Raw genomic sequence first — 11330 nt, 5'->3', positions numbered from 1 at the left:
GGTCTTTTAAAAGACTCCTATTGTTACAATCGTGCTTGCTACAACCAATCAGAGTCCAGTGGACAAAGGCGTTCAGAGGTGTGGGGAAGACGGCGGACCGTCCTTGGGCACTTTTTAGGGCACTTCCGAACCGCCTCTTGGCTATCAGGACCCAATAAAGACCCAGAGTCTGCGGTTACCTAGCAACCGCCGCTTAGCCACACAGCCGCCATTCCCTTAACTTTCTGCCTCCGAGTAACCTGAGAGTATTTCCGGTTCCGGCTGTGGGCCGGAGAAGACATGGCGACATCTTCGTCGGCAGCTGCAGGGGAGGAGGACTGGTAACTTTGGGGCATGGGCTTTGGCTGACCGCCTGGATCCGGTCCGGGGGACTAACGGCGCCGTGGACGGTCCGTATGGCGGGCATGTGGGGCGGAGCGAGGGATGGCAGAGACGCTGACATCTTTCTTTGAGAGCTTCTAGACTGGGAGTGGGTGGGTGGAGGGGCGCTGATCTAAGCGAAAGACGACGGGATCTGCGCTGACCAGGCCTGGGCGAGCCGCGCCTTATCTGGTTCAACCCTCTTTCCTCCGGCCTCATCCTATCCCATTGTCTTTTCTTGAAGTGGATTTGCTCAGGGTCCCGGGGGATGCCTGCTCATCATATCGCCCCACGTCTCTCTTAACCTCCCAGAACCTGTGTCCTCCAGCTCCCGCCCCCCTTCCCTCTTGGGTGAGCCTATTTCTGCCGAGGCTTTCCTCTCCCTTCTTCCTCCCTGACAATACTGAGGACTATTGTCTGAATAAAGCCTTACACTTCACAAAAAGCTCTCTTAGTCCTTCTCTCAAGCATTCTTAAAAAAGACCAGAACCTGAAAGGACTCTGGGATTTGGGAAAAGGATGAAAGTGGGTTTACTCCACATTTTATTAGCTGTGTGATGCCGACCAGGCCACCTATGTTCTGAGTCAGTGTCCTCTGCTGTGGGTGTGGCATCTACCTCATAGAATAGTTGAGAGGATCACGATGGATTTGTAACATACATCGGCCTCTGAGATGTAGGCCTCTGAGGAGACTAGGGGCTTAATCACAAGGAACAACAACAACCTGTAATTACTGGAATCGAGAGTCTAGATGAAGCCTGACAGGTAAAATGATTTGCCAAAAGGCACATAATTATGACTAGGAATACAGGCTGTTTCCAAATCTTATATCCTTAGTACTAGGATATTCTACAGTCACCCTCCCCCCTTTTTTTGGTCACAACTTTACTGCCATCCTACCCCAAACTTCCTATCAAGGCTCAAGTCACAGCTAGACTGAGTGAAATATGGTATTGAAGGGCCTCTTGATGGAGGCTACACCTCAGTGTTTCATTGATTCAGAAAGCTTAAACAGTGCTGGCCTTTAGTGAAATCATTGACTCATGGTTTTCAGCCCGTTCTGAGGAGACACTTTGGTCCATGGAGAGAGCAGCAGTGATTGCACAGCTAGCCCATAATGCTGTGAGACAAAAAAAAAAAAAAAAGTTTTGAGCCCTAGCTGATGTGTCTCAGTGGTTAGAGCATTGGGCCTCACATGGAAGGGTCTAGGGTTCAATTCCTGGTCAAGGGCATGAACCTGGGTTGTGGGTTTGCTCCCCACCCCCCGTTGAGGCCCATGCAGGAGGCAACTAGTCCATGTGTGTCTCTCACATCAATGTTTCTCCCTCCCTTCCACTCTTTCTGAAAAAGAAATGGAAATGAGGATTAACACCAAAAAAAGAGAAAGTTTTGAGAACCACTAATAAAAAGTCATGCTAACAGCAGTGTTGCTCTTGGTGAAGAGGGAACAATATACCTGTAAGAAAGCAAACTATTTATGCATCTTTTCATGTATTGTCAGTGTCACCTTCAGGGTCATTACAACTGCTGTTTCTGTAATTAAAAATGTGTGTCCTCTGATTGACATCAGGACCACTGGATCCTGACCTGGACAGGTTGATACATTCAGGGTTCTGAATACTAACTATATCCTTCTTTCCTTTTAAGGGAAAAGGTTACATACAAATATAGGCTAGGTACTATGGCCAAGATGCCACTAGATACCTTACATAAACAAAGCCCTTTCATCTTTACAATAACCCTAAGAGAGTAGGTGGTATTATTTATATATGTTAGGCAGGGTAACTCAGGCTCACAGAGATAAGTAACTACTCAGATCACATGGGTACTATGTGATTGGTACCTATTGACTCTACGGCTGGTGGCTTTTCCACTACAACACAGCAACATAGCTTTTATATCACCTTGCTCTGTTCAGATGGTATCTCCTTTGAGAAGGTTTAGGGTAATTAATATTGGCAGTATATGTAAATACTGCGATCCACATGAACAATAGTGTAGAGAAAGCCAAGAGTGGTATTGGTAACCTTGATGTTAATCAATGGACATCATATTTTTGGGTCAGAGAGATGGCCATTAAAGAACAATCAACAAAACTTAAATAGGGAGTCAGGAAACCAGGTTCTCATCTGAGTGCTGCCTGTTAAGCCTTGAGATTTGGGCTAGTAATTTCACCTTCCTGAGAATCTGTTTCCTCATCTGTTGGCAGAAATGATCTCTAAAACTCTGTCTCTCTAGGGTCCTTCCCTCTGAAATCGAGGTGTTAGAATCTATCTATCTGGATGAACTACAAGTGATTAAAGGAAATGGCAGGTGCGTATTCTACTAGAGGTAGACATGAATCCCCTTAGAAATGAGACGTTTCCATGCAGAGTCTGTGAGCCTTGATTCAAAAATATTTCTCTCGTGTAGATAAAGACTATTCCTTTCATTCCCCCCACCACCACCAAAAAAGAGGGAGCCTGCTTACTTCCTCTGCCCGCTTTACTATCTCACCCCCAACCCCCCAGCCCCTGCCCAGTCACATCCCAGGTCTCCACTTCATCCACCTACAGATCTTCGCCATGGGAGGTCTACATCACCCTGCACCCTGCTACAGCAGAAGACCAGGATTCACAGTATGTCTGCTTCACTCTGGTGCTTCAGGTCCCAGCACAGGTGAGGTCCCTACCTTATTGCAGCAAAGGGAGGAAGGGGACAGGTCTAGGGTGGGGTGCTTTAGCAGTAATTTGTGGTTTTCTCCTACTAGTATCCCAATGAGGTGCCACAGATCTCTATTCGTAACCCCCGAGGACTCTCAGATGAACAGATCCACAAGTAAGCAGGCTGGTCAGAGCAGGGAAAACTCAGGATACAGCTCAGTCTGGGGAGGGAAGGAAGCAGGCCTAATGTTTGGTTTGCCTTCTTCCTCCAGGATTTCACAGGCACTGGGCCATGTGGCCAAGGCTGGGCTGGGTACTGCCATGCTCTATGAACTCATCGAGGTAAGAGGTCTTCTAGCCTGGGGAGATGTCCTTTCTTTCAAGGGAAGCCTTGGCCTAGAATCATGAATATGTCTGTGTTCACCCAATAGTCCTTGTTTTGGTAAGGTCTAAATCCAGAAAGACAAGACTCTTCTGTTTCAAAAAAATCTCCCAACAAGACAGTTCTATAGCTTTCCCAAGTTGCCTATTCCAGCATCTTGATAGAAAATTACATTTCTTCTTTAACTTGCATTAGTCTTGCTTTAGTTTCAGTGCATTTCTTGTTTTCTTGGCACTGGCAACTGAAAGTAGCAAGAGATGGATCCCACCTGGAGGGTCTTTGCCATAAATGAACATTTGAAGGCTAGTGTGCCATTAGAGCTGATTAGAGAGTCATGGTTCTTTACAGAGTTGCTATCCTAGTGAAGGAAACCCACATGAAGCACCACCTAAAACTACAAGTTAACATTCAAAGGTCACTTTAGCTGTTTGAAATTTAAAAACACAATTAAGTACAGTCTTGTTTTCCTCTACTTTGAGTTCTTTAGAGAAATGTTCAGAAAAGAATAAAGGTGGGTGGTCTGGTGTCAGAGAGATAGAGAGTGCATAGGCCATTGTAGCACTCCTGAGTCAGGCCTCCACAAAGCAGTGTTGAACTCTGTGGAATTCCAGAGTATTAACTATTGAAATAACAGTGCAAATGCATATTTGACAGCTCAACTTGATGCCTTTGAGTTCTCTGTTCCTTTGGGTTGTCCATGCCTTGATTTTATTTCTGAAAGCCTATTCAGAACAAACTCACTGGGGCAGTGATTTCAAAGGGGGCTAACCAAGAAAGGCCTCCTAGAAGATGTGTTTTCATTGAACACTTTTTTTCTCTAAGATACATTATTTTCATCCTCAAGAGCTATTAAAGATGACTAAATGAGTGGAAAAACAAATTGGATTTTGAATCTGGCAGTTTGGATGAGGGTCAGGGACTTAGAGCAGGATTGATTCCACGCAGAGGGAGCATCACCAAGACAGAAATGTGTGCACACAAGGTAACAGACCGGTGTGGTGGGAGACCATTTAATCCTGGGAGTAGTGATAGGTTTTGCTCACAGTTCTTGCTGCTGCCTCCCTGTTTGAACAGTGTCTTCTCTCCTCTCAGAAAGGGAAGGAAATTCTCACAGATAACAACATCCCACATGGCCAGTGCGTCATCTGCCTCTATGGTTTCCAGGTGGGTCTCTCTTGTGACCTGGGGTCTGCTTAGGGTAGGCAATGGAGGGCTCATGAGAGAGCTCTGATGCAGCGCCCTGTATCCATACTCCCTCCAGGAGAACGAGGCCTTTACGAAAACACCCTGTTACCACTATTTCCACTGCCACTGCCTTGCTCGGTACATCCAGCACATGGAGCATGAGCTGCAGGCTCAAGGACAGGAGCAGGAGCAGGAACGGCAGCATGCCGCAACCAAACAGGTCGGCCCGCCAGACCCTGCTTACATTTGACACTGCTGACTAACAACCTTTCCTCTCCGTCCAGTCCAGGGGCTGTTGACCTTCTTATGGTCGTGAGTGAACACTCACTTCTGTTTAGAAACAGGCATGCCTGTGCCTTCTGTCCCAGCCCTCGGCAGATTAGGCTGGCTGAGTGGTTGGGCAGCTGGTGATCACCCTGGGCCGTGAAGCAGGGGTGTGTTTTTCTCTTTTTAGAAGGCTGTTGGTGTGCAGTGTCCAGTGTGCAGAGAGCCCCTCGTGTATGATCTTGCCTCACTAAAAGCAGCCCCTGAACCCCAACAGCCCATGGTAAGGAACTCCCTAATATGAGGCAGGAATAATGGCATTCTCCAAGGGGGGAGGAACGGTATCTTGTTTGCCTTGAATGGGCTCTGAAATTGGGCTCAATCTGAGACCTTTACAAAGCCACAGCCCCCACTGGGAGCCCAAGGCTTCATTCAGGAGCCCAAATCTGAGGGATAAAAACCAAGAACTGTGCACAGATTTCCTGAGGCAGTCCTGGAAGAGCAGGGGCTCAGGTCTGTCCACCTGTGTTTATTTTTCCCTCCCTGCCAATCTGCTCCTGTCCTACCAGGAGCTGTACAAGCCCAATGCAGAAAGCTTGCGCCAACAAGAAGAGCTCAGGCGGCTCTACCAGAGGCAGCAGGAGAGGGGGGGCATCATTGACCTAGAGGCTGAACGTAACCGGTATTTTATCAGCCTCCAGCAGGTGAGGAAACAATTTCCCACTCCTTCCCTAGTGACACGAAGTTTCCTATGAACACCCCTCTGCCATGGCCCCAGGGTGAGCTTTGTTCTACCTAGGGCGGGTTACGGGCTGATGGTGGTCAATTCATTCAGTGGGCGAGAGGCCTGTAGTTCCCTGCTTTGAGAAGCTGAATCTCCTTCACTGCATCTGCTCACTTTTTTCTAGCCACCTGCCCATTTGGAACCTGAGTCAGCTGTAGATGCCTCCAGAGGATCCCAACCACTCAGTGCCCTTGCCACAGAACTGTCTCCTTCATCAACTGCCCAACCTACCCAGTCAGCTCCTCTGCCTGTGGCTTCCCAGTATATGTGCGAGAAGATTCCAGGGACTGGGCCAAATCAGCAAAGGTTGAGCGAGACGCAGAAAACTATCCTGGATACCCCCCGGGCCAACCGAGGCCCCTGGAGACAGCCTGAACGGAGGCACCTAAAGGGAGAATACAATGCCCACAAAGGTACCAATGACACCCAGGAACTGCCACCTCCTGAGGGGCCCCCCAAGGAGCCCATGGACGTAAAGCCAGAAGAACCCCATAACCAAGGGGTTGGAGGTCCTTCCCAAGAGAATGGGCCTGGCAACTGGCAGGGTCCCCCGCCCCGCAGGACTCGGGACTATGCTCGCTGGGAGCGTTCCAAGAGTCGGACACCAGGTTCTTCCTATCCCCGCCTGCCTCGGGGTCGGGGAACCTACCCACCTGGTACTCAAAGGGAGCCCTTGAGCCTGGAATCGGAGGATGGTTCCTAGCAGTACTGTGGTGGGGCAGGGAAATGGGGGTAGGAGGGGGGCAATAAAGAGATTTGGCCTTGTTTGGCTTTCTTTGTTCATTAGCACCAAGCCTGTGAAGTATGGCTGTCTTCCTAAATTCCTAGCAAGGCTGGAGTGTGCCAGAGTAGCCTCAACTTTGCCCTGAGGTCTGTTATCCCATGAGATTCAGGTCTAGGTCAGAAGGGCCTAGGGTAGTGGGTTTCAGGGAAAACTAGTGGATGCCAAAATTTAAGCAATCTGCAGGAAGTACCCTGCCCTGTAACCCACTGTGTGTATACCCACATTTTATGTATATGGTGTCCCTCAAAAAATGTATACACACTTTGATAACTCAATTTTGATAATGAAATGTATTTTAATAAACAGTGCCTTTATAATTATTCAAAGTGTGTGTATGCATTTGTGGGGGACACCATATATACATGCTTTTAGGTGGAGGACTGTACTTTTCTGTTTACTATAGTGTCTTCTCTTCCCCCTTTGTCCTAGGCTGTGTTGCTAACACTTGTATAGGTGGAAGCTTGATGGCTCTTGTGATTGCAGCCCCTGCTTTTTACTCAAGTACCAATACAGGGAAATCAGAGACCAGAGTAGTGTGGCAGGTGTTTATTGATCCCCTAGAGGATAGCTGAGCACGACCCAGTTGTCACCTCCTCAGGGACTCAACATTTTGCATTGCCCCTGTAGGGTCATTTTTATACAGCATGAAGTAGCCCTGCACCTGGGCAGGACTAATCTGAGTTGTAGTTTGAAGGACACATTCTGCAAAGGCCTCCGCCAAAGAAGGTGCTTGCCCTGGATAGAACCTCTGGAACATCTGAGTCAGCTGCCAGTGTGAGCAGTAGCCCACGTACTCCTTCATGTCTACTCGCCCCGGGCGTATCAGGGCAGGGTCCAGTCTAAGAAAAAGGCAGCAGAGTCACGGATAGTAGTACCACTGGTACCCCCAAAATGATGGTTCCCTCTGAACTTTCTGATTCTCCCAAGGTACAGAGTTGGTGAAGTCTAGTCTCAGTGTCTCTCACTCCTTCCTACCTGTCAACATGGTTGGTAGTCATGAATACAATGCGGGCCTCAGTGGAAGCCACACCATCCAAGGCATTGAGCAGTCCACTGAAGGTGAGACGACCTAGACCTTGGTACTTTACTGGATCTAGAGGAAGGGAGAGATGAAGCATAGCTGGTCAGTCATAGTCCTACTTAACACATTGCAGACCAATAGTTTTATTGCTAGCTTTACCCAGTGGCCAGATAAGTTTCTATTGAACGAGTACAAAGAACATTCCACATAAATGTTAAAGGCATGCTTTAAAATTAAATACCCATTACATTTTGAAGTTATTACATGTTCTTACAACCTAATATCTTTTTTCTTATAATATATTTTATTGATATTTTACAGAGACGAAGGGAGAGGGATAGAGAGCGAGAAACATCGATGAGAGAGAAACATCGATCAGCTGCCTCCTGCACACACCCCACTGGGGACACGCCCGCAACCAAGGCACACGCCCCTGACCGGAATCAAACCCGGGACCCCTCAGTCCGCAGGCCAACGCTCTATCCACTGAGCCAAACCGGTTTCGGCCAACCTAATATCTTTTTAATATTGTGATTGGCCACAAGCCTTAGAACAGAAAACACGAGAATTCTCGTGATCTGTCTGCAATGTGTTAAAATTAGCTCGCTCTTTTCCCCACCACATTCCCTACTTATCTGAGCCTCTTCTAGGCTCTTGTTGCTAATCCAGCCATCCTCCATCAGCCTTCTGGGTTTCTTTCTTCTACTGTTCCTCATTTAGAAAGCCCCCTCTCCTCAACTCCTTTCACTTACTCTGCACAGCCAGATCTCGACTGAGAAAAGCAGCATCCACGTCCTCTAGGAGCACCAGGCTCTGCTGTGGGGCCGCACTCAGCAGGTGGTTGAGCCGGTCATCAGAGAGGCTGGAATCTGTGAGACTCAGCAGGCAGATGCTGTGCTCCAGCTCCCCAGCCAGGGCTGTGCTATGGAGGATGGGAGGTCAGGTGGTTGGCAATCTGGGAATTAGTCCTTGGGCCCAACTGCTTGTTCCTCACTATACTAGATGTGTCAGGCCTAACCCTTCCACCACCCCACCCTAATGTTCCACATGTCTTATGTTTATCCTGGTTCCTGTTCTCCACATTTATTTCTCTTTCCAATCCCATCAACCCAGTTTTTCTCCAGATTGAGGGTTAAGAGAAATGACACTACTCACATAAAACTGCTCTTTCCACAACCAGGCGGCCCATAAAGCAGGTAGCCACGTCTGTAGGGAATGCCTGGGAATACAGCCAGGATGATCATTAAGACTTCAAGTCAATCATGTACTCTGCCCCAGATATCTGCATTCATTCCTCAACCCTGTTCCCTGGAGGCCCAAGAACTTTGGTATTAGAAGAAATCATCCCCATAGGCAACTTTCTTTTCCCCTTCTTCTCTAGGAATTGGGCTAGCACTGTATATCCACCCCATCTAGCCACAAAGACTAACCTGTTTCCTCCTGCTCTACCATCACATCAAAAACAGCCTGGTCAAGACCCCAGCTGCTTCTTACCTCTGTCTATGTACCACTTGGGGTTATCAATAAATTCCCGTATGTCCTTGATAATTCGGTCAGCCAGACCCTGTTCTAGAACCACAGAATTCAGTGGCCGCCGCCGGCGTGGATATCCAAAGGGGCGCCATTCAGAGCCCACGGCTGTGTGCATCACTGTTTTCCCTTCTTCCTGTTCCAAGGCCAGTGCTCGAGCTGGGAGGGAGGAGATAAGACAAAGCCAGTATTACTCTCTGCTGTGCAACTAAGGCAGAGCTATGCCAAAACAGCTTATCCCAACCCCCTGATCCCGTGGGCTCAGATCCTCCAAGCTTCCCTTCCTCTGATGTCAAATGCTCCCAACCCTGCAACTCCCCCATAGAGCCTGCCTGTGTCATCCCACACCTTCCTCCAAGATGTTGAAGAAAACCTTGCGGTCAGTGCCCAGAGCTGTGAAGGTAACAGATTCCCAAGGAGTGCCCGTCTGCAGGTCTATCATCTGCATCTCTCGACTTCGTTCCACTCGGATCCATTTCCCCTGATACCTGAGTAAGAATGGTCAAAATGGGGTGAATGAATGTGTCAAACCCAGCTCCCCTCATTCTCCTTTGCTACTCTCAGGGCGTTCCCTGGCTCCCAACCTTACCAGATAAAGTGATTTCCAGGGCTGGGGACAAATTCAAACTTAGTAGAGATGCGACCACTCTCATGCTGAAGGTACGAGGTCTCGACACTGAGGTGCTGAGTACGGGTACTGTGGCGGGTGAGCCAGCTAAGCAACCAGGCATAGCTCCTGTCTCGAGCAGGGACTTCCAGTGTGATCATGTAATGGCGCCGGAATGCCACCAGGCCCAGCTGGGCACCCTTCCGGGCCAGGGCCAGGACTGTGCCCACACCCACCAGCCCAAATCCAGCCCCAAAGTAGGGATTGTCCTTCAGGGTAAGAACAAAGTCTGAAAGGGGCATCTTGAAAAGGAAACCCCGAACCTTACAGACCCTGAGGCAATTTCAAAACCTGGGGAAGGGGAGCAGTGGGAATGGGAAAAAAACACAAGATTAGTTAAGCAACTGGACTCCTCAATCCCTCCCTCCTGCAGAAGCTGGGAACAGGAAAAGCAACTGGGCACTTCAGTTACTGGGCACTTCAGTGTCCTCCCCTTGTGAGTTGGTGGTGGTGTTGGAATGCAAGGGCTGAGACTCCAGGCCCCTTGTCTCATTTGCCCTTCATTTTCCTGTTCATACTTCAGTTTCCTGCCAAAGGACTATGTCTGGAGAATCCTAAGAGAACAATGTAACTGCCTTCAACAGGATAATGGACAGAATTTTTGTGGTCCCTGGGACCTGTTGAGATAGAAAGGGACCCACTGGCCAGCGTCAGCAGGGATGAAGCCATTCTCTTCCATTGACCTGTCAGTAATCACTATGCCTTGTTACAATGAGTAATGTCCTTCAAATATCCTCTCCTTTACATGCTCAATTCCCAATGTCTTGTTTAGCCCTTTAATATCTCTCACCTGAGATATTAAAAAATTTTAGTTCTTGAAATGGTATCTTAATAGGGAGGTCTCCTCTGCTTCACCAAACTGGTACACAGGGGTCTAGTTCTTTCTTCATAAATGTCGGCTTCAATCATATTTCTTTCCCTACTCCCAACATCTCTCAACAGATCCCTGAATTAGGTAAAAACTCCTCTGCCTGGTACTCAAAGCCCTCCACCTACCTTTCATGGATTAGCTCCTAAAACTACCTGTTGAACAAATAAATCACCTCCCACCTCCTGGCTCAGCAGTTCTCTCACTCCTAAGACCATTCTAATGTATTCTCTACAATTGAAGTCCCGCCCATTTGATACTTCCTCCATAGAGGTTTTTCATAATTCTCCACCATAAAAACGTGACCGGATCTAATTCTAGACTGTAAGATCCCGAGGGGCAGGAAGCCAGTTGGTTTCTTCTAGTACGTCTTTCCCGCCCCTTCCACTTTGCTCTGCGCCTGGCACGCGGGGCGAAGCACTGACAGCAGTGACCTCCGCTGAGGTTCCGAGTTGGATCCAGAATTCCAAAATACCTATGCATGGAAGCCACAAACAAAGCCCTTCCCGCCCAGGGCCCTGAGCGGACGCCCTCTCCCGAACCCCCTCCACACCCCAGGTCGCGCCTCCAGCTGCGAGGTTTGGGGTAATCCGTCACTCCATCGCCTTACCAGCATGACTCTCTGGCCCTCCCTCTCAATGGTTTCACCCCTTCGGGTTTGAGGGAAACGCCGCTCGGCCCCACCCCCGAGCCTTCTATCTACTTCCCGCCACGCCCACCAAGAAGGCCCTGCCACTCTGCTCCACAGCTCTCGATGGTGTTCCTCGTACTTTCGACTCGGGCGGGAGCGGGGACGATAGAGAAAACCATAGAGTATTCCTCCCACCGCCAAAAGGGAAGAGA

At 48.8% G+C, this 11330-nt stretch overlaps 2 protein-coding genes across 8 annotated transcripts; one reads left to right on the top strand and one right to left on the bottom strand.

Moving 5' to 3' along the window:
- The first annotated feature begins 259 nt into the window (after positions 1–259).
- RNF25 (ring finger protein 25) lies at positions 260–6720 on the top strand. Of its 2 annotated transcripts, none has more exons than XM_080669429.1 (10): positions 260–320; positions 2599–2673; positions 2916–3018; positions 3110–3177; positions 3275–3344; positions 4477–4548; positions 4646–4789; positions 5024–5116; positions 5403–5537; positions 5742–6720. In XM_080669429.1, exons 1-10 carry the CDS (start codon positions 280–282, stop codon positions 6318–6320), a joined length of 1380 nt encoding a protein of 459 aa, XP_080525555.1. In that variant the 5' UTR covers positions 260–279; the 3' UTR covers positions 6321–6720. The 2 variants fall into 2 exon arrangements, with proteins under 2 accessions (XP_080525555.1, XP_080525556.1); XM_080669430.1 differs by having other exon boundaries at positions 5027–5116; positions 5742–6714.
- Positions 6721–6920: 200 nt separating this feature from the next.
- Positions 6921–11226, bottom strand: BCS1L (BCS1 homolog, ubiquinol-cytochrome c reductase complex chaperone). 6 transcript variants are annotated; one of them, XM_080669431.1, is made up of 8 exons: positions 11098–11226; positions 9542–9910; positions 9301–9440; positions 8917–9111; positions 8578–8641; positions 8175–8344; positions 7377–7494; positions 6921–7240 (listed from the first exon to the last, which is right to left on the bottom strand). In XM_080669431.1, exons 2-8 carry the CDS (start codon positions 9859–9861, stop codon positions 6988–6990), a joined length of 1260 nt encoding a protein of 419 aa, XP_080525557.1. In that variant the 5' UTR covers positions 9862–9910; positions 11098–11226; the 3' UTR covers positions 6921–6987. The 6 variants fall into 6 exon arrangements, with proteins under 6 accessions (XP_080525557.1, XP_080525561.1, XP_080525560.1 ...); XM_080669435.1 differs by having other exon boundaries at positions 6933–7240; positions 9542–9562; positions 11041–11143; XM_080669434.1 differs by having other exon boundaries at positions 6933–7240; positions 9542–9562; positions 11098–11142.
- Positions 11227–11330: the final 104 nt, after the last annotated feature.

Source organism: Plecotus auritus (assembly GCF_963455305.1).
Source record: "Plecotus auritus genome assembly, chromosome: 5".
NCBI classification, from domain to species: domain Eukaryota; kingdom Metazoa; phylum Chordata; class Mammalia; order Chiroptera; family Vespertilionidae; genus Plecotus; species Plecotus auritus.
This window is presented reverse-complemented; position numbering and strand designations above follow the sequence as displayed.